The sequence below is a fragment of the Mirounga leonina genome, unplaced genomic scaffold (assembly GCF_011800145.1).
Source record: "Mirounga leonina isolate KUSES-001 unplaced genomic scaffold, KU_Mleo_1.0 Mir_176, whole genome shotgun sequence".
In the NCBI taxonomy this organism is placed as follows: Eukaryota; Metazoa; Chordata; class Mammalia; order Carnivora; family Phocidae; genus Mirounga; species Mirounga leonina.
In genome coordinates this window covers 44,961,641-44,984,800 of record NW_023270454.1, presented here as the reverse complement: position 1 = coordinate 44,984,800, position 23,160 = coordinate 44,961,641, and the positions used below count along the sequence as shown (strand labels likewise).

At 42.7% G+C, this 23,160-nt stretch overlaps 1 protein-coding gene across 1 annotated transcript in view; it reads left to right on the top strand.

Moving 5' to 3' along the window:
- Positions 1-5,990: 5,990 nt before the first annotated feature.
- The window catches only part of NOCT (nocturnin), a 31,343-nt gene continuing 14,173 nt past the window's right edge, over positions 5,991-23,160 (top strand). The window contains exon 1 of the mRNA XM_035023055.1: positions 5,991-6,412. Coding sequence (XP_034878946.1) covers positions 6,214-6,412 — 199 coding nt within the window. The 5' untranslated portion in view covers positions 5,991-6,213. The remainder of the gene's footprint in view (positions 6,413-23,160) is intronic.

Below are 23,160 nucleotides of genomic sequence, written 5' to 3'. Positions count from 1 at the left end.
CCTCCAAGAAGTAGATGCCAAGAAGTAATTAACTGTGAAACCTGAAGCGGCCACCCCACAGTCTACAGTAACCTGATTTACTGTTCCACTGTCTTCATTAGCATAACTTTACTATTGCAGGAGACTCTTGCCCAGGCAAATGACTTTATTGTTCATTCCAGAACTTGTTTGAAAGATCATCAGCTCTTTAATAGAAAGCATCAACATTTTTCCTACCAACACTCTTCTGACTCCCAGCCTCCTAATCCTTCCCTTGCCGTTTCCCCCAATCCTAAATCACTGTCATGTCACAATTTGTACCTATTCGCCTCATTGAGAGACCTGCCTTAAACCAAACTTCAAAATCTCCCTAAAAACAGGCCTCGCTCTTCCTCCTTTGAGACACAATAAAGCTCTCTTGAGGTGGTAATTCTCCTGTGCACCAGTGAGCAATAAACTCAGTTTTATCTTGTCGATGATATTTGGGAACTGGCATTTAATACATGCAAAAGATTTGTTAGGGCAAGTTCTGTGAAGGAAATGGGAAGGACCTGGAGGAGGCTGAGAGAGCTGCCATCCTGAAGAAGGTCTGAGGCAGGATACAGGGAAAGCGGGAAGGGAAGAAAGGAAGAAAGAACATTAGGTGGCAATGCAGTTCTCAGAGAATTTGGTAAGGCCAGTGTGGGGTTACCGAGCCAAATTCAATTACTCCTCAAAGTAGTCCTACATTTTGCAGGAACCCGACTGCCTTGGTGCCCCTGGGGGGCTCAGTGCACATCAGCTGCGCTGTGGGAAGCAAGACCCCAGCGGTGATGGGGGTCAGAGCAATCACACCTTTGCAGTCACTGTCGATGTGAGAAGACTCGTTCTCCTGACTCAGGATGCCTGATGATTCCCGCCTCTGAAAAGACAACTTACAAAAAGTGTGACCTTCTGAGAAAAAGCACGTAATGAATGAAAAAACTCCAAAGGAGTCTAATATAGATTTTTGAGTGAATATAGTAACTATAAAAAATTTAGTCAAAGCAATTGGGATTTTTTCTGCATTTTAAAATATGCTCAAAATAATATCAGTTATTAAATTCAGTTTATTGGGGGGCCTGGGTGGCTCAGTCGGTTGAGTGTCTGACTCTTGATCTGGGCTCAGGTCTTGACCTCTCAGGGTTGTAAGTTCAAGTCCTGCGCTGGGCTCCATGTTGGGTGTGGAGCCTACTTAAAAATAAATAAATTCAGTTTACTAATTCAGTTATTAAAAACTAAAGAATAACTTATAGTGATAGAACTTGAGAGTCCTTATTACTTTGTTTCATTTTGTTTGACTACTTATCAACTGATATATTTCCAGTCTCTGACAGTGCTATGTACTGAATTGTGTCCCTCAAAATTCATACGCTGAGGGCGCCTGGGTGGCTCAGTTGGTTAAGCGACTGCCTTCAGCTCCGGTCATGATCCTGGAGTCTCGGGATCGAGTCCCACATCGGGCTCCCTGCTCAGCAGGGGGGTCTGCTTCTCCCTCTGACCCTCTTCCTGCTCATGCTCTCTGTCTCTCATTCTCTCTCTCAAATAAATAAATACAAAATCTTAAAAAAAAAAAAAATTCATACACTGAAGCCCTAACCCCCAACGTGACTGCATTTGGAGATAAAGCCTTTAGGAAGGTAATTAAGGTTAAATTGATGAAGGATAGTTGGAAGGCGGGCAGGCAGGGACAAGGGGCCCCTACCCTAGGAGGAAATCACCTGTAAAAGGATTTTACACATGGAAGGAGCCCTCCACCCTTTCCTGTATGATAAATAGGTGACAAAAATCTGATCGGATGACATGCGCAAGGAAGGTTAATCAGATTAAAACGTTGGGCCAACAGGCCCATAAAAACCCCTAGACTTAGAAACTCTGCTGGCAACCCCCTCTCTCCTTGGGAACTTTGTACTATTACTTTGCTATCGCTCAATAAAACTTGCTTTGCTATCCACCACTGTCTGGCCTACCTCTTTGTTCTTTGAAGTGGCATGACCAAGAACTGCGGGCACCGACAGAGAAAAAAATCCTGTAACAAAATGAGGTCATAAAGGTAGTGCCCTAATCCAAAAAGACTGGTGGCCTTACAAGAAAAAGAGAGGACGCCTGGCTGGCTCAGTTGATAGAGCATGTGACTCTTGATCTTGGGGTTGTGAGTTTGAGGCCCATGTTGGGCATACAGATTACTTGAAAAAAAAAAAAAAAAGAGGAAGAGAGATTTCCCTTGCCCTCCAGCTTGCAAGTGTGGCCTTTTAATGTGGCTTTGCTTCAGACAGGGGATGTTAATAGAGAAACTAACAGAACTGCTGGGCAAACAGTAGCACTAAGCAGAAAGTCTCAATAGTAGAAAAACTACAATGTCTCTTATGTTTAGTGGGCACCTTCTCCTCAACTTCTATTTTGAGGTTTCTCCAATCTTAAGAGAAAAGTTCCAATCTTAAGAGAAAAAGAAAACTCCTGTGGTGCTTTATCCCATTGTTTTTCCTATTAGGTCTCCTGCCTTCTGGTCCCATTAATCCCATTAATAGTGCAATCCGATTTCCTCCACCATGACCACGCCTACCTGCCACTATTCACAGTGAGCTGAAGAGCCGCCTTCTGTCAAATTCAAAGGATTCAGTCCCCACCTTGATCTCTTGGGTGCATTCATCACTGCTACACCCTTCTAGAAACTTTCTGTCCCCTTACTTCTAAGACACCAATCTCTCCTTGTTCTCTGACTAGGTCTCATGTCTCTCTCCCTTCTACCAATCCTTAAAGGTACATGTTTCACAGGGAATTTTCTTTTTTTTTTTTTTAAGACTGTATTTATCTGTCAGAGAGAGAGCACAAGCAGGGAGAGCTGCAGGCAGAGGAAGAAGCAAGCTCCCCGATGAGCAAGGAGCCCGATGGAGACTCGATCCCAGGACCCTGGGATCATGACCTGAGCTGAAGGCAGACGCTTCATGGACTGAGCCACCCAGGCGTCCCACTTCACAGGGATTTCATCCCTAGTGCTTTTCCTATCTCACTCAAAAGTCTTTTTGTGGGTGACCTCACTATCCATGGCTTCAACTCCGGAGCTCTTAAGAGTGTTTGGCCCTGACCCTGCTATGAACTCCAAGTCCATGGTTTTTATTTGTCTACAAAGTGACTCCACGTGGGTGTTCCATGAGCGCATCACAATTACATGTTCTGACCTTAACTCAGTGTTAAAAGCCGCATTTCCACCTGTTTTCCTTATTTGGTACTGTTATCCACCAGTCACCCAAGTCATACCCAGACTCTGTCCTCTCCTCCCACGACCTTTAGATTTAATTTGTCATGCAACCCTGTGGTTTCTGTCTCCTTCACAGTTCTTAAACCCTACTCTTTTCCACCATCACTGCCCCCAGTTTATTTGCTGAGAGAGGAAGAGAGATGTACATCAGAATCACCTGTGTGGTTAAATAAATAAATAAATAAATAAATAAATAAATAAATAAGCATTCTTGCCCTGCCCCTCCTCCCGAGATTCCAAACCAGCATATGCTCTTCCTTACTTGCCCTGTTCTGATTCTTCCCCAGCCTCCAGTCCATCTTCCACACTGCTGACAGAATGATCTCTCAAAAACGAAACCTTAATAGTGCAAACTATCTGCTTATTTTTTCAGAGGTTCTTCAGAACCTTCAGGATAAAGTCCAAACTCTTCTGAAAACCCTTCACACTTTGGTTCTTGCCCACAGCCTTCCACCTCATCTCCTGCCACTCCCTTAAGGGCACCCTGCACTCAAGCCTTATCAAAGTGTGGTACTTTCTGTTCCTGGAGCATCCCTCCTTTCTTTGCCGTGCTGTTCTCAGTGGATATCACCCCTCATCCCTTCCTGCTTAGAAGTCACCTTGTTCCAAAAGCCTCTCCTGTCTTCTCCGGGCAATTAGGCATTGTCTGTGTTTCCACAGTATCTTGTTCATATCACGATTCTATATTTATTATCGGATAATTATATGTGTTTATACAATGTCTCACCACTAGCCTGTGAACAGACTGTTCAGTTCATTATTGTATGCCCTAACGTAGAGCCTGGCACATAATATGTACTCAATAAATGCTTGCTGAATGAATTTTTGAAGTAAGTTTTTTTTCTTATGTTATGTTAGTCACCATACATTACATCATTAGTTTTTGATGTAGTGTTCCATGATTCATTGTTTGCATATAACACCCAGTGCTCCATTCAGTACATGCCCTCTTTAATACCCATCACCAGGCTAACCCATCCTCCCACCCCCAAAGTTTTATGTTTTTCTGATTGCTTAAAGTATACAGTGTTTAATATGTCATAAAAATAATACTACTGACCCATTCTCAGGATAGAATTGTCCTTTGAAATCCTTTTAATGATGACAGTTTATATTTGAACAGTACTTTTAACTTTTCAAAGCACTTATCCCCCAACACTGTATTTTGAGTATTTCCTTACATAGGGGGAAAAAAAGTGAACACCCACATACCCATCACCTAAATTCTAATTCGACATTTTGTTATCTTAGCAAAACACTTTTTATGAGCTAATTTTATTATCACCCTTCATTTCATGTAATGACTAAAGTATGATTCTATGTTTTATAGTTAAGGAACCTGAGACCAAGAGAGCTTAATGACTCGTTAAGGAGATTATCTCCTGGAGTTGTGATCAGCTTGTGCTAGCTGACTCATCCATGCCCTCTGGGTATTGGATATATAACCAGGGTCTGAAAAGTATTTTGAATATCCTTGCTAATGAAAAGCTTCCAATTCCACAAGATAAGAGAAGCAGCAAAATCATGGGAAACCCACCAAGAAAACATTTCTAGCTCATAAGTCATCCGAAGAGGAATCCAGTCTTGGGTCGCCCTCCCCCTCACTCCACTTTCATTCTGGTTAGTCATTTCCTACCCGATGGGAGATGTTTCTTCCATCCATTCTTTTCCAGTACCAGATACAGATCTAGAATATCTTTCATCTCAGCTGCTCTACTTTCTCCTGCCTTTTCATTTGCCAGAGGCACATGACCTCCAATTAAAACACGACCCTAGTCATCTTTGTGTAGCTCACAAAACTTTATAACAAGTCACGTTTCCTACCAAATTAAGTCTGGTATAATCTCTGCCATCCACACCATAACCTATCTAAGTATCTGTCTTCTTACTCCTTAGCTTCCATCCTACATAACTAAGAGTTGTTGTTTTTCCAAACATGCCCAGGGTTTTCTTATTTCCTTTCTTCATGTATAAATCACCACCACTCCCCTCCCAAATTCCACATGTGTTAAATTCTAGACCTCCAACTCATGCCAATTCCGATAAACCTTCAAGAATCCTCAAGCCTGGGTTGTTGTTGTTGTTGTTTTTTCCCCTCTAAACATTTATTTTATTTCAAATTTTATCTTTTTTGGATCTTGTGGCACTTAGTTTAATCTACCTTGTAGATCTTTAGGGTCTGATTTCTCTTGCTACCTTCTGCCCCCTTTGCCTGCGTATACCACCACTGAAGAAAGGGACATTTTCATATCCATCATGGCCCTCGCACACAGTCGGTGCTTTATATGCTTGATTTCATTTAACGCAGCATATGTTTCCGAAGGGATGGGGGCGGATGCCCTTTTCTGTATTCACACTTACACTCACACGCACACACGCATGTGGTCTTCCACCTGGACACACACGTGTCCCCAGAGCCACAGCCCTGAACGGTCTCGGGACTCTCAGCCTGTGGGCGCTTCCATTCCAGCCAGCGGAAGGGGAGGCTCCATTCCTTTAAAACCCTCTAACAGATACTTGCTACCTTACACCTCCTACAGCTCCCACCCTACAAAAGTCTTAAGATCTCCTTCCTGTCGAAATAGGCTTACCCCGAGTCCGGGAACCCCCGCCTCGTCGCGCCAGGGTCCGGTCCCACGGATCCCCCCTCCTGGTCTCGCTTGGTCGCGCCCGCTTTGTCAGCGCGCTGCGCTCGCCGGTTACCCTCCAGCTCTCGCGGCCCGCGGCAGACGGCGCCGCCGCTGCCCCGGCTGCCTGGGCTGCTGTTGCTCGCGCGTCTCCCTCTCGGACTCCCCTGCCCAAGACTGCCCCTCGGCCTGGCCCGGGCGACGAGGACCCTGAGAGCGTCCGCTCGGGCGGCCCCCGAGAGTCTGCTCGGTTCGCCGGCTTCGACCTCGGCCAGGCTCCGCTCCTCCGGCGCGTGAGCGGCCTCGGTGGTTGCGGCGCCGGCGCCCGGCATGTATCAGAGCCCGCGGCGGCTCTGCTCCGCCCTGCTGCAGAGAGACGCGTCCGGCCTGCGCCGCTTGCCCAGCCCCGGGCTGCGCCGCCAGTCGCCTCCGCCGGCGGCCGCCCCCCGGCCTGCGTCCCCCCGGCTCCTGGCGGCGGCCTCGGCGGCCTCGGCGGCCTCGGGCGCCGCGCGGTCGTGCTCCCGAACAGGTGAGTGCGCGGTGCCGGGCGGGGAGCGCCGCGGCTGCCCGAACAGGTGAGTGCGCGGTGCCGGGCGGGGAACGCCGCGGCTGCCCCAACAGGTGAGTGCGCGGTGCCGGGCGGGGAACGCCGCGGCTGCCCGCGCGCCGCCGCCGCCTGGAGACGGCGCGGAATGAATGGGAAGTCCCGGGCTGCGGGGGCGTGGGGTCAGGCCGGGAAGCGGGTCCTCCTCCTCCTCGCTCCGCTTTCCCTTTCCCCTACCTGTCCTGGGGCTTGCATCACGTTCGGTAAGACCTGGACCACTCTCCAGGGTCCCGGTTGATCCCTGGATGCGGTGCCTTCGGCATTTCGCGTTCCTGACTTAACGCTGCCCCTGCCCCTTCCAAGGCCGCAAATTAACTTGTGTCTGTTTTATGGAAATTTTGTGTAGAAAAAAGTCACCTAAAGGGATGTTTTTTGATCATGTAGCTTTTGTATGATTTAGATGTTACGAATTTTTTTTAAGTCATGTTACTCGTATAGTAACACACTTTGACTTGTTTTACATTTATTTGGATTTTTTTCGGAGCCTTCCACTCTTACTACTTGGTCCATCTGTGTCCTGTATACCTGGGTTAAGATCTTGTAAAGGTGATGCCTTTCGCTTGTCAAGAGCCAATTTTATACATCACACACCCTGGACTTTCCCTTTTTTGCTACCTCCGTTTCTGCCTGAGGACACATTACCGTGTCCACAAATTATTACAAATTAATGATTTGTAAATGAGAAATGAAGGTTCTCTTTCAAAACTGGCAATTCATCACACTAAAAGTGCCTTTTGGCTGTGCTCAAGTTAGGTTATTGCTATTCAAAACATTCGTCTGACCATCCTACATTATAAATAACTACATTTTGTTCAGAAAGTTTTGGATTAATTAGGACAAATTGAACAGTAGAAGGAACAATGTGGCTTTAATGAAAGTGATAATCTGAAGGTGATTGAGTTAGAACTAAGACTTTAAACTCTTAGATTATTATTGGTGGGTGGTTAGGCTAAGACGTACTTTTAAAATTAGGGTGCTCACCTGGTTACTTAGACTCTAAACTCCATATTTTTTTTTTTAAGATTGATTGATTGATTGATTGATTGATTTGACAGAGACACAGTGAGAGAGGGAACACAAGCAGGGGGAGTGGGGGAGGGAGAAGCAGGCTTTCCTCCGAGAAGGGAGCCCGATGCGGGCGGGGCTCGATCCCAGGACCCTGGGACCATGACCTGAGCGGAAGGCAGGCGCTTAAGGGCTAAGCCACCCAGGCGCCCCTAAACTCCATATTCTTTAGAAAGGGTGGACTTGACAGTCCTATTCAGGTTTTTTGGCTTTTTGGGTTTTATTCTGCGATGAACACATTCATTACATGAAATTACACTGTTCCTATTCCCAGGATTTCTTTTCTCCCCCCGCCCCAGCTTTATAGGAATTTGGCACATTGTGAAATAGCTGTTAGTATGGGTGCCACCTAGTAACTGTTAGTTTCAACAGGTCGTTGTTAGGTTTGAGGTGGGAGAAGTAAAAAAGAAAACCAGTTCGTGTCTCCTCCTGTACCAGCTCATATCTCAAGAGTCCCTCAGGCCAAGGTAGTCAGTAGGTACATCTTGGGAACATAGATAGCTTGTATAACACAGATGGCGGATAACTGTGCTGAGGAAGAAAGGTCAGGTTAGATAGAGCATTTGGAATGTTAGGCTTTTGACACAGAAAGGTGTTTAATGAACTTTTTAAAAGTCTCTGAAAACCCTAGTTTTACAAATAAAGAAATTGAAAGAAATTTTATGGTACTTAAACTTAGTTACTACAAAATCTAGGCAATTTTCCTTTTTCCTGCAGTTTTAGCTTCAGCTGCTTGTTAGAAGAAACATGTGAATACATTCATTCGCTTATTGCTTGATCTTCATTGAAGAAATTTTTGCAGAATGCCTCACACACTGTAGGTGCTTTATTAGGAGGTAAAAGAATGTGAGCCTTAGTCTGCCTTTACAAAGTTTACTCCCTAATAAGAGAGAGAAGAGCTTGCACACAAAAAAATAACTGTTTAATGAAATGAAACACCTTTTCTTCTCTTACAGTTAAAGTTTGCACATGGCACAAGGGTGCTGGAGATTGGGAAGTCCCAATCTTTTTAGCCTTCAAGAAATGGTTGATATTTGAGCTCAGCCTTGAAACATGGTTAGGATTGAAAGAAATTAAAACATTTTATTTGGGAAAAGGCAGGAGCAGAAAGAGAAAAGCATGAAGCATGGATGCAGCAGGGTGAGAGAAGAAACTGTAACATGTTTTCCAAAGACCCTCAGAACCAGCATTAGGTGCTTTTAAAAATGCAGATTAATGGATCCTGCTATAGACCTATTAATAGACTTGTTATTGGGCGCCTGGGTGGCTCAGTTAGTTAAGCGACTGCCTTCGGCTTAGGTCATGATCCCAGAGTCCTGGGATGGAGTCCCGCATCGGGCTCCTGGCTTGGCGGGGAGCCTGCTTCTCCCTCTGACCCTATCCCCTCTCATGCTGTTTCTCTCTCTCTCTCTCTCTCTCTCTCAAATAAATAAATAAATAAAATCTTAAAAAAAAAAAATAGACTTGTTATTGGTGGGCCCCAGATTCCAGATTATTCTTATATGTCCTAAAGTTTAGACATCTGGCAAGAGACGTCATCAGGTAGCTAAAAGCTACTCTTCCCTCCAAGAGAGTCTGTTGAGAGGCTGGGAGTAGGTAATGAGTCCCGACCCTTGACTGCATTTGATAATCATTTCCTTCCTGACTTATGCCCCTTGGCAATCAGAGGTTACTGGAAAGATGAGTAGTACGGTCATCAAATCCTAGGTTATTAGAATTTAAAGGGGGGACTTGGAGACAGTCTCAGTGTTTTGCTCTCTTTTCTCACCCAAGGACAGCACCCCCATAAAGAAGCAGCAATTGCCACAGTTACTGTACTAGATGAAATGCAGTCAGCAGTCATCTATGGGTTTTTTTTTTTTTTTAAGATTTTGTTTATTTGACAGAGACAGAGATAGCAAGAGCAGGAACTCAAACAGCAGGAGTGGAAGAGGGAGAAGCAGGCTTCCCCCCCGAGGAGGGAGCCAGATGTGCTACTCCATCCCAGGACCCTGGGATCACGACCTGAGCCGAAGGCAGATGCTTCACGACTGAGCCACCCAGGCGCCCTCATCTGTGGGTTTTTAAGTGCTATCTTCCCGATCCCTCCTCCTCATATAATTAAGAGTTGGCTGAATTACTGTTCACCACCACTGGAACATGTTGCTTTATTCTTGGTACAATTTTAAAAGCAAATACCAGCTAATTTCAGGAGGCGGCTTTATTTAGTATGTCCCTTAACTCTGTGAGTAAGCTGTTTATGAGAGAGAAGAAATGGGAAAGCTTATAATTATCAAGTTTCTACAGAATAAATTGCTTTCCTTGTGGAAGAACTAAGGTATCATTTTCCTGTAGCATTCAGTGCTAAGAGTTTAAGTAGTAAGCTATTGGGGGCGTTTGAGTTAGTAACCATGGCTTCAGAATCACATTCAACACACTTAAAATATATGAACATTTGTAAATCATTTAATCTTGCTTGCTGTCTCAACACTGGACTTTACCTAGAAAAAATAAAAATTTATATCATTCAATCCACAAGTTTTATTGAACACAGTACACTTAAAAGGTTCAAATGTTGCATCACATGACTAAGTGCGGCAGGAATTGAGAAGAAAGAGAAATCAGTGTGGCTGGATTCATTGGAAAAAACTGCTTTGAATAGGTAAAAGGAGGGTACATCCATGGAAGGGAGCACGGTGGATGACAGGAGGGAGAGGAGACCTCGTGAGAAGGTGGCAGGTATGGGAGCAGTGATGAACACTATTAGAAAAAGAGGTACTTCCAGAATCTGGGACACTTGTTAAAATACAGGTTTCTTGTCTTTCACCTATGTACTTGAATCAGTTACTTCCGGGAGAAGCCTGGTTAAGTTGTATATTTAACAAGTGCCCCAGGTGATTCTTCCTGGAAAACTTGGGGGAGTATTTTATAAGTTCCACTCCTCTTTCCAAAGGTATTTATTTCTGGGAAGTTTGGGAGAGGATTCTGGAAGAGTGTTAAAGTCTTTGAGCTTGGGCCCCAATGCAGTTTAGGAGGCCTCTGAGCAAGAACATTTACCTGAACAAAAGCAGGCTTTATGAAAGGGAAGGAGTTGGTGTATTTATGAAAATTCAGTGAGGAAAACTTGAGACTGACACTGTACTGGATGTGGATCGGTGTAGTTGTACAACTTTGGGAGTGGGTAGGTGGGTAAAAATAATGCCATGTAGGTTTTGATGATGTCTACCAATGAAGGAGTGAGGGCATTTATTTTCTGATTTATTGGAAGGAGGAGAAGGAAGTGAGGAAGCATCTGTGTTTGCTTAAATTCTAATCAGGGTTTATATACTTGAATAAATACTGAGAAATTCAAAGATGATGTGCACGGGTATTTGGCTTCATACTAAACTCACTTGTACTTTCATGAAAAGCAGTTAAAAAACATTTTGGATTTATTGTTAGAATAGGCAAAAACCGGGGCGCCTGGGTAGCTCAGTCAGTTAAGTGTCTGACTCTTGGTTTCAGCTCAGGTCATGATCTCAGAGACATGATCGAACCCCCTCCCCCACCGCCGTTGGACTCCTCGCTCAGCATGGGGTCTGCTTGAGATTCTCTGCCTCTCCCTCTGCCCCTCCCTCCCACTTGCTAGCTTGTAACCACTCCTCTCTTTCTCTAAAATAAATAAATCTTAAAAAAAAAGAATAGGCAAAACCAGCCTTCCCACAAGAAGGAGTAAGACCTCAAGTGGATAATTTTAGTTGTCCGCTTGTCTCCATGGAGTGTCAAAGCAACACTTAACATACTGGTTACCATGAGTTCTATGTCAGGGATGTGGGCAGGAGTGCTCAGGGGAAAGAGGGATAAAGAAAATTATTACTGTCATATTTGAATGCCCCCCCCCAAAAATACTTTTTTTTCCTTCCAGTATCAACAAATGCCTGGGCCCACTCAGATCTTCTGAATTTTAACATGAGGACTGAGCATCTGGTGATTCTGATGTACAGTGCAGACAGACAGCCCTTACTGACCACACATACAGGTGGACAGCCAGCCAGTGAGATCTGTTTTACTAAATGCACAGAAGCCTGCTAGAAGTTTCTCACCAATGCATTGATTCCCATGCCTCCAAAAGTTAGATTCTGCTATTGGATTATGAGGGATTGTGCAGAAAGGAAAATTTTTATATGTGTATATATGTGTAATACATATATATGTATATGTACACTTACTTTTTTTTTTTTTTTAAAGATTTTATTTATTTATTTGACAGAGAGACACAGCGAGAGAGGGAACACAAGCAGGGGGAGTGGGAGAGGGAGAAGCAGACTCCCTGCCGAGCAGGGAGCCTGACGTGGGACTCGATCCCGGGACTCCAGGATCATGACCTGAACCGAAGGCAGTCGGTTAACCAACTGAGCCACCCAGGCGCCCACTTACTTTTTTTTTTGAGAGAGCTCGGGAAGCGGGTTGCAGAAGGAGAGAGAGAATCTCAAGCAGGCTCCACTCCCAGCTCAGAGCCCAGGGCTCAATCTCAGGACCCTGAGATCATGACCTGAGCCAAAATCAAGAGTCAGATGCTTAACTGACTGAGCCACCCAGGCACCCCGAAAGGAAATTTTAAAGCCAGCTTTATTATTCCATCTTCAGAATTGGAGTAGTATGAGAAGTCCACCAAAGGAAAAGTTACAGTGAGACAAAATTACAGTAAAGAATTGCAGTAGGATGTCCAGGGAGTCCTTTAATCTTGTCCTCCTGCTCCCACTGTCTTCCTTTCCTCCAGCCCTTTGAGCTTCCAGTCCTTGAGCAGGTCCATTGCCAGTCTGCAGATAAACTTGTGTCAGGGTACAAAGTAAATTAGTTTGCAGATTTTAAAGATACCTTGAATATAATAGTTTTATATTTCCTTTTTATGTTTTGCTGTCATAGGTATCAACCATTATTGAGGGACTGCTGAAAGAAGTTTCTTTCAAATCTTATAGGTCAAATAGTTTTGCTGAGACATATTCGGGAATTAGTTTCTCTTTCAGATGGTTCATCATTTTGAATTTTATTTGGAAAAAAGTCATGATGATTTTTTAAATTAAGTTTTTAGAAAATTACAGGAGTAACACATGCCCATTAATAAAAATCTTTTGGATAATTTTGTCAACTCTGTCATCTCTTATTCTCATGTTCTTGAACTCCTGTTAGACAGATGGCCATGTGGATCTATCCTCTGTCTCTTCTCTCATTTTTTAATGTCTTTATCTCCTCTCCATTTTGTGAGTTTTTCTATTTCTATTTTGCAGTCATTTTAAAGTCTAGACATTTTCTAGTTCTCTATGCCTTTTTTGATAGAATCCTATTCTTGTTTTGTGTCCATATTACTTTCCTGTAGCTTTATTTGTCAGAAGAGAGGGAGCACAAGCAGGAGGAGTGGCAGGTAGAGGGAGAAGCAGGCTCCTCCTGAGCAGAGACCTGGAACCGAATGTGGGGCGGATGCTGGCTTAATCCCGGGACCTAGGAATCAAGACCTGAGCCAAAGGCAGATGCTTGACCGACTGAGCCACCCAGGCGTCCCTCTTCTGTAGCTTTAAAGATATGTAGATATGTATGCCTGTTTCTCCCACAGGCCTCTAGTAAAGGGGAGAGCAGTTTATGTGTTCTGTAAGTGGGAGGGTTATGCGGTGGGTGGACAGGTAGGCTTCCCTAGGAGGGAGCAGGCTGGAGACCTCCACCTTTGCCAAAGCTGGGAAGACTTCTTTCTGTTTGCTAATTTAACTCCTCACTCTACTTTTTAAATATTCTTGAGGTCAGAGTTAGACTTTGATCTGGTCTGCTTTTCTTTCTTTTTCTTTCGCTCTCTCTTTCAAGTTTTTATTTATGTATTTATTTAGTCATCTCTACACCCAGTGTAGGGCTCAAACTTACAGCCCCGAGATCAAGAGTCTCATGCTCTTCTGACTGAGCCAGCCAGGCGCCCCCAGTCTGCTTTTCCTTTAGATCTGTCACCCTTGGTAGCCCTTCCAAGGCATATATCCCACTTTTCTTTAAAGCATTCTCTGGTTCTGTCCCACAGGCAGAAGCCACCCTTGCTGGCCTCCGTCTGAGAGGGGTAGTAGGGTAACTAGCACAGCTGTTTCAGAAGTCAGAGTTGAATTAATTACCCTAACAATTGCCCCTCAGCTTTTCCTGCCCTTTTTCTTTGTTGACTCAGCTTGTAGTTTCTTCAGAGCTCCCTTGGGAAGAACCATATTTAATGGACCTTTGGTAACTTGTACTGCATTTTCCTCCACTCTGATTCCTCTGCTAATGCAAACCTGTCAGTTTCTACCCTCCTGGAGTTCTTCCAAATTTTTGGCCCATTGATGGCGTCCTTTCTTGTCTTCCCATATTATTGTTTCATTCTTTTTAAAAATTTGAATACACATACTTTATTCCTGAAAGCTCTTAGGAAGGAGAGAGTGAATGTATGTTCTACTCCATACCTGGTGACCTATTGAGTGTAACATACCGATTACCATTTTTTTTTTTAATTATTTGTTTCAATTCCCATTTTATCTTTTTTTTTTTTTAAGATTTTATTTATTTATTTGTCAGAGAGAGAGACAGAACACAAGCAGGGGGAGAGGCAGGCAGAGGGAGAAGCAGGCTCCCTGCCGAGCAAGGAGCCCGATGTGGGACTCAATCCCAGGACCCTGGGATCATGACCCGAGCCGAAGGCAGCCGCTTAACCGACTGAGCCACCCAGGCGTCCCTCAATTCCCATTTTAAAAATGAGTGGTAAGAATAGAGATTTTATTTTATTTATTTATTTTTTTAAAGATTTTATTTATTTGCCAGAGAGAGAGAGTGTGAGAGCACAAGCAGGGGGAGCGGTAGGCAGAGGGAGAGGCAGGCTTCCCGCTGAGCAGGGAACCCGATGAGGGACTTGATCCCAGGACCCTGGGACCATGACCAGAGCCGAAGGCAGACGCCCAACTGACTGAGCCACCCAGGTGTCCCAGGAATAGAGATTTTAAAGCTGTTAACAATTTCACTTCAGATTGTAAAAGATGATTCTTTTCGTGCATGTGCCTTAATTATTCAAGGCAGGCCATGGAAATTTATATGTGAAAATTGTTTTCCCCTATTTCAAGTGACTGAAAATCTTCCACTGGTTTTGTGAAATGTATACAAAGTGGCTGTAAAATTTCATTTCAGTATAATCTAGGACAGGGGTCTGCAAACTTCTGCTGTAAAGTAGGAAGTCTTTTAGGCTTTGTGGGCCATACATCTGTGTCACACCTACTCAACTCTGCCATTGTAGTGTGGAAGCAGCCCTAGACAGTACATAAGCTTATGGACCCTGAAATTTGAATTTCATATAGTTTTCCCATGTCATGAAATACTATGATTTTTTTTTCAAACGTTAAAAAATATGCAAGATTACCAGCAGCACAAAACAGGGTGCCGGCTAGATGCAGCTCATGGGCTGTAGTTGGTGGACTCCTGATTACAAGGGAAAAAGTCTGTACTATCAGCAGATTTTTTTCCTTTTAGCTTTCATGTTTCCATTCATAACCGTAAAAATGGACCATTTTCTTGGGCATCATGTAGTAACACAGACTTAATGTCTTAGTGGAGAGCAGTTGTCCCACCAGATTCTGTCAGTTTCTACCTTTTCACATTTCACTTCAGAGCATTATGCTAGAAAAACCCAGTTTGTAGAAATGGTTGGTCAACCAACAGTTGAGCACCAATTAAAACAGTTAACCTAAGCTTTGATTGTGGAGGGATTTCTTTTTCCTTAGTGATATTTTCTAGACGAATCTGGCTTGACTAAAGGTATGGCTCAGCCTGGAAAACCTTTTGGCATTGTTGTTTAGTGTGTGACTGCTGCCTAGTGAGGAAAGGTCGTTTGGATTGTCACACTGTGTCTAGGTGTTTGTATTTTTAGACACGTTAGGTTGAGAGTCATGACCTTCACTTGGTATCTCTAGTAAGGCCACGCAGGTTGTTGCTCTGCTTTGTACACTTTGTGACATGCCAGCGTGTGTGCCGTGTTGGCAGTGACGTTGGCAGATGGAGAAGGTGGAATTCGACCTCTGTTTGTTCCTGTGTGTGCCCTGGCAAGGCACCCTTGCAGTTGTCCTGACCGTCAGTCCTGCCGGAGATGCTGATGAGCAACAGTTCAAGGTGCAGGTAACTTGTCTCCGAGGCCAGACCCCTCAGTAGTTGTGCAATCTTGAAAAACTGTGTACTGATCTCATAACCTCAGTGTCTGTTGCTATCAAATGATGACTGCAGGACCTACTTGATGGATTGTTGGAAAGAATAATGAAAATACATGGAAGTAGTATGGCATATGCCGGGCTCTCCGATGTTAACAAACAGCCTTCTCTTTAAACCCAGAAAGTGAACTTTGCTAAATAGAATAGAATAGCTAACATTTAACTGACCACTTAGGATTACTAGGTATATCTAGTTTAACTCAATCCTCGCAGTAACCTGGTGAAGTAAATTAGAGTGATCCCCAGCTGTAGAAACTGAGGCACAAAAAAGGTGAATAACTTGTTCAGGATCTTATTGGTAAAAGGAGGAGCTGGGATTTGACGCAAGCCAGCCTAACTTGAGTCCCTGGGTTGAAGACTGTTTTTGCTTCTGCTGAACTGTAGCCTGATGTTACTGAGAAAAGTTGAGGCTTTGGCCATAGGACTTTCACGTACTAACATACTTGATAGCTAAGTGCTCTGTGCATGCCTGTCACATTTAATCCGTGATGCTCAGTAACAAATTTGAAGACTGGACACTGACTAAAATATTTAATCCTCACCAGAAAATGGTATCTTCCTAAATTGGCACTTAGAATCCAGGATCCAGGAATTAATGTACTTCACGTCCACAGTCATATACAAAATTTGAAGGTGCTTATGTGCATTTACCAGGTGGACCTGCATACTAATGCAGAGCGAGGGCCGGCCCCAACTGCAGTCTCACAAAATTCTAGAAAGATAGTTACTTTTCATAGTGACTCGGGACAAGTCACTTAAACTTCTGAATCTCAGTGTCTTCATCTGTGAAAGAGCCAAGGAGTTCTTGAGAGTAACAGATATCACAAGTAAAAGTGCTCAGCATACCATGAAGTGCTCTACTCTACCAGTGTAAGGCGGTTCCCCTGTCAGTGTTTGACAGGTTCCTTGGCACTTTGCTGTCTCTTGGCATCATTTCTTTCTTATTTATTTATTTAATTCCAGCATGGTCAGCACACAGTGTTAGAGTAAAGTTTCCGCATCTTTTCTTTTATCAACATTTTTAAAGGTACCGGGCTAGGTATTTGAGGAAATGGTAAACAAGGTAGACACAGTCCCTGTCCTCTTGGAACTCACAGTCTAATAAGTAAAGGACAGGGTTTGTAGTTCAAATGTCAAGGACAACTTAAGAGAAGCAGGCCAGGTGGAAGGAAGAGAGAGCCACCAGGGCTTGATCCATAAAGCTGTGCAGGCAGGGAAGCTAAAAATCTGTATTTATTCAGTAAATATTAAATAAATATACCTCATACCCAGCATCCAGGCTGGTTATGTTGCTTATCTTGTGGATATTACCACTCATTTGTCTTGAAGGTGGCTACATTTATTCAGGGGCTCTAAGAAGCCTAATGAAAATTTGCTTGCTACAATGATGTAAACTTTCTGAGGTGGTTCAACACATGGCCAGTAGATGGCAGCAAAGGATTGCTGTTTCCATGATGCCTTCCTGTGACGTCTGTCGTTTACAGTTTTTGTGCGCTTTGAGGTTCCCTTGGGCCGAGGTTGGTCAGCTCCAGCAGCTTCCCAGGTGTGTATGCAGATTATCCTGGTTTTGTTTAGTTTTTGGTGTTTCATCAGCGTTTTTTTGGCCAAGCCACAGTTTCAGGAGACCAAGCTCAAACTAATCGTGAGAGAAATTCACAGACTGAATTGTTCGGGCAAACTCCAGTGTGCAACTGCTGGGTAACTAGACACACATTATGTGGAGAGATGTCTTTCTGGTATGATTTCTAAGTGCTGTTAGGACTGCTTGGGATGGTAGGCCCAGTCAGTTTGGGACTCAAATGTTAGGATTCTCGTCCAGCATTCTGATTATTGGTGTGAAAGTGTTTCATTAAACCCTGATCATTTCCCTCTGATGGTTGGCACTCTTAGGAACTTATATTGTGGTCTGCCTATTGCTTCAGAAGTATGTATAATTGGTGATATAAAGAGTAAACATGTATTCTATATTTTAGTGATTCGCCCACTTTTGCTCTGTTTTCTAGGAAAGAGATGACCAAACGGGGGGATGTTTACATACTACTACTGTATTTCGGGAATCTAAATCTCAATTCTCTGGCAAATCTTTAAAGGCTATTATGAGGGAGGGAAGAGTTATTTGTTCCTATAAAGTAAAATAGCAGTTATTAATGTAAGGAATGAAGGCATCCAGTTCTAAATGGAAATGGAAATATGCTTATAGAAAGAAGAAAAGGCAGGGGATTGGAGTGGTATTGTTAAATCATAGCTAGGCATAAGAAATAAAGCTATTTTGATCTGCCTATTGTCTGTATAAATTATATAATGTGTATCACACTGAGGATGATGGCTGATACTTTTCCTAGTAAAATGCTGAGGAAAGAAATGAACTTTGGGGGAAAAATACAGTATGGGGTCAAATCAAAAATACCCATATCCAAATACATGTAAAATCGTCCTAGAAGCCAGTATGAGTGCCGAATAAAGTTTAACAGAGGTTTTGTCAAGATTTTGTACTTTTCAGTATCTTAATTACTATGGGGATGAATATTTGTGCTGTCTCGCCCGAAAAAATTGGCTTTGGATGTTGAGCTATTCTGAACCTTGGACGATTTTTTTCAAAGCTCCATATAGCAACCCCTTTTACGGCATAAACCTTAATTAAGTAGGATGGCTTGAAATCTGGGAATCAGACATGTATTTATGTGTGGAAAGAATTTTTTTTTTTTAAGATTTTATTTATTTATTTGAGAGAGAGAGAGTGAGAGAGAGCGAGTACATGAGAGGGGGGAGGGTCAGAGGGAGAAGCAGACTCCCCGCCGAGCAGGGAGCCCGATGCGGGACTGGATCCAGGGACTCCAGGATCATGACCTGAGCCGAAGGCAGTCGCTTAACCAACTGAGCCACCCAGGCGCCCTGGAAAGAATTTTTTAAAATTCGTTCATACTCTAAAAGAAAAAAATGTGTTTTTTTTTTTTCAAGCCTTCTGATTTTTTTTTATTACTCAAAAAAGCTTCATTTTTTTATTTAGCTTTCTGACTCTGTGCTTGGGCTTTCAACACTTTCACAACGATTTTCTGCTCCTCGATAAGGAAAGCACGCTTGATCCTGTCACAAACACTTAGCACACATGGTACCACCATAGGCCCTGCTGACGTGTTTTTTCGTTTTGGGCAACCTCATAAGGACTTTAGGTTATTTTTTTTAAAACGGGTGAGAAACAATGAGAGTGGTTACTAAGTTACTTCCTCGTTGTAAAAAGGGCATAGTAAGAGTAGCTGCCTCTTAGGATTTGTAATGAGATTTAATAGAAAATGCAGTCAAAACAGGCAGAATTTGTAAATGGTGCATGTTAAGTTCAGTAATCCTTAGCTGTCACTGGCATCATTTTTAGGATGGGTGGGAGAGGGAAGAAAGGTGCCCCATAATCTTTGCTTTCTTTTGTTTTCAAATTTACATAGCCTTACTACACTTACGTCCCTAACGTGGGTCTAAGCCTTGGTTGGCACTGTTTCAAGTACAAAAATAATACGTGTAGTCTTTAGTGTTCACTTTTACTTAATTCCCTAGCTTGGGATTTTGCACTTGTTTTGACATGATGGCTATATGATACCAGAAAGTTTTGGAAAATACAGTCTTGAGAAATAACTAAGTAAGCTCGTATGTTCTTGGGACTAGAAGCAGAAAAGAAAAACCGAACGCATGGGAAGAAAATGTATTGGGACTTCCCCAAATCCTTTCTGATTCCTCTGGTTTCATGACTTTATGAAAAGAATATTTTTGAAGTATAGAAAAATCTAGGTTGGATATCAGAAATAAAAGACAGAAGTAAGGGAAGAGTATCCCTGATTCGGGGATAGTTGTAGTCTCCAGAGCAGCATGGAGATAGCTTTACAGCAGTGACCTCTCAGCTTCTGTGGTCGTACGCTCTGCCGGTTTAAAACAAATGTAGGTATGTGCTCTATGTTCGTATGAATCATATACTTGTCTGCTTCCAATCTGTTGTTTGTCTCGTCTTTTTTTTTAGATAAAAAAGTTCTCATTTTCTTCCCAGGGGATTGCCTTATTTCATGTCCCCCAGAACAGGATGTCCACACTTAAACGATGGTTGATCTGGAATAGAAATTCTCACTTTTTACTCTCTGGATCCTTTTACATTCTTAAAAAATTCTGAGGACCCAAAGAACTTTTTGTTTATGTGGGTTATGTATTCATATGCATGTCGATAGATATGTTAGAAAGTAGAACATTTAGTATAATAACGTCAATATTAACATAAATAACATTTTTATGGAAAAGTAGCTATATTTTCCAAAACAAAAAGAAATTAGTTAAAAGAATGGCATTGTTTTACATTTTTGGAAATCTCTTGGAGTCTGGCTTAATAGGAGACTGCTAGGATTCTCATACCTGCTTCTACATTCAATATGTTGTGATATGTTGTTTTGGTTAAAGTCTTTGAAGAAAATCCAGTCTCTCACAGTTAATGTAGTTGGAAAAAAGTTATTTTAACAGCGTTTTTAGATCATTGTGAATATACTTTGTGGTAGATTCTATGTTAGTAGTTATTTGCAACATGGAATCTGGTGCCGTATCAGTGAACTTTTTGTATTCTGTGACTTATTTAAAATCAGTTGATCTGTCTGGTATTTTGAATGGATTTTTTACCCATGAATGATTTTGTATCGGTCATTTGGAAAATGTTGGTTAACTGGGCTATGCAGATCTTTCAAATATTATACAATATCAAAAAACAGCGTTAGTTAATAATACTACCCATCTTGTCAGAAGTCTTTAAGTTATTGGGAACCTGTCCTGCTCCTGATGGCAGATAAAAGTTTTCTAAAGTTTTCCCTTGAAAATTTTTATCATTGACACAAAAATGGTCTTGTTTTCCTTAAAGTGACAGGCTCACTTAATACATTTTAGTGAAAATACCTTGATATTCTTCCGAATCTGATTAACTACAGTTTGTCAGGTTTACCTTTGGGCAAAAATGGTGTTCCATGAAAAAAAAGGGGCTAGTTCATTTTGCAACCCTCGTGCTTTTCTATAAGATGTTCTATTTTGGTATGCAGCAAAAGTGCTTTATGTGTATCTTCCATTGTCACATATTAAAAAGACATGTCGGGACGCCTGGGTGGCTCAGTTGGTTAAGCGACTGCCTTCGGCTCAGGTCGTGATCCTGGGGTCCTGGGATCGAGTCCCGCATGGGGCTCCCTGCTCGGCGGGGAGCCTGCTTCTCCCTCTGCCTCTGTCTCTCTCTCTCTCTCTCTCTGTCTCTCATGAATAAATAAATAAAAATCTTAAAAAAAAAAAAAAAAAGACATGTCATTAAGGTTCCAGATTTAACAAAAACACTACTTCCTCATTAAGGACATTTTTAGGTAAAACTGACTTTTTTAAAACTGAGGGTGTGTGGTGGTGGTGAATACTATGGCTATTTGTGGAGTCTGATGCCAGTGCCTGATTCGTGCTAAGGCAGCAGCAGTTTTAACACGTTTGTGGGTACAACAGAGAGCAAACACGGTAAAACAGGAAAGTGGTGTCTTAGTATTATTATGAAAGTAGTTTTGGCCATGCATACCTACCTCTGAAAGGGTCTCAAACATCCCCAAGGGTCTCTATCTATACTCTCGGAAGACTGCTACTAGAACAGTTTCACTAGTGGGTTGTAAACTCAATTTCAGTGGGTCAAGACCAGCATTTTTAAAAAATGAAAGGGAATACCGAAGGAAGTAGCACATATGTACTGTAGAAAAAATAATTATTTTGTGAAACCCATCAGAGATGCCACGGGTGTGTACTGAGTTGGGAATGTTGGCTTTGTCACGTGAATTTTTACATTGACTGGCTTAAAATATGTATCTTACAAGTTATACATATAAGTATATAAATATTCATGTGCATTTATTCTATATGTTCACACAGTAACATGTGAAATGACATTTTTAACTTAAAGTGTTCATCACCGCAGAAATGCAGTATCTGCTGAGGAGTGATTAGACAAGGCATGAGGACCACCTTGGGCCAAAAATAAATAAATAAACCCAAGCAAAATTCCTAGGTGTAATCGTTTTATAAAAAATGTTTTAGGGACGCCTGGGTGGCTCAGTCAGTTAAGCATCATGATCTTTGGGGTCCTGGGATCGAGGGCTGCATCGGAAGCGGGGAGTCTGCTTCTCCCTCTCCCTGCCGCTCCCCCTGCTTGTGCTCGCGCTCTCTCTGGCAAATAAATAAATTTTTTTTTTAAAGATTTTATTTATTTATTTGAGAGAGAGAGAATGAGAGAGAGAGAGAGAGCACATGAGAGGGGGGAGGGTCAGAGGGAGAAGCAGACTCCCCGCCGAGCAGGGAGCCCGATGCGGGACTCGATCCAGGGACTCTAGGATCATGACCTGAGCCGAAAGCAGTTGCTTAACCAACTGAGCCACCCAGGCGCCCCTAAATAAAATATTTTTTAAAAGTTTTAGACTCATGTCTTTATTTTTATCCTCACAATAATCCTGGACATATAAAGATATAAGATATATGTTTATGGCATGGGAAAAAAGCAGGTAGATGGCAGAGACAGCTAAATGGTTAGCTAATGACAGACAGCAAGTGGAAAACCAGTCCTACAATACACATATCTGTAATTATCTCTGTATCTATGTATTTGTGTGTGTAGTAAGTGAAACGTGAATTCATCCTGGTATCTCTGACTCTAGCTCAGTACCACATGAGTCATCCTAGCCTTTTTTCCTTGCCTATCTGTAACTTCATTGTCTGTCAGTTGAGAAATACGGCTTGCACCATCTACTGTCCATTCACTTGTTCAACCCCAGTATGTTGTGAAGCAGTTTGGGAATTGTTAACACCTACTACCCCTGTGAGAAACTTTACTAACTACATGCAGTTCCTTTAGTCTTGAGCTGGATAGTTTCCATTAAAACGCTGTTTTCCAAAATTACTCAGGTCACAGCTCCTTTTTTAATGAACCCCTTTTGTGAGATTGCCATACATTTGTTAGATTCATTTGTCAAAATCTGCGCTCCGTTTTGAGCTGATTCCATCTTCTGATGTTTTAAATTTGTACACGTTAAAGTTCATTCTTTTTGATGGGCAGCTGTATGGATTTTGACAAATGCATAGGGTGTGTATCCACCACCCTACCACTGTACAGAGCAGTTCCATCACCCTCAATTCCCCTAGTCAGCCACTGCTCCCCTGCAACCCCCATCCTCTGGAAGCTACCAATCCGCATAGTTTTGCCTTTTCCAGAGTGTCATATGAACAAAACCATTTAATATGTAAGTTTTAGGGTCTGGCTTCGTTCACTTACAAAATGCATTTGAGATTCATCCATGTTGCCTGGGTGTATCTTGCAAACCAACAGCTTGTTCCTTTTCTTTGCTGGATACTGTTTCATTATAAGGATGT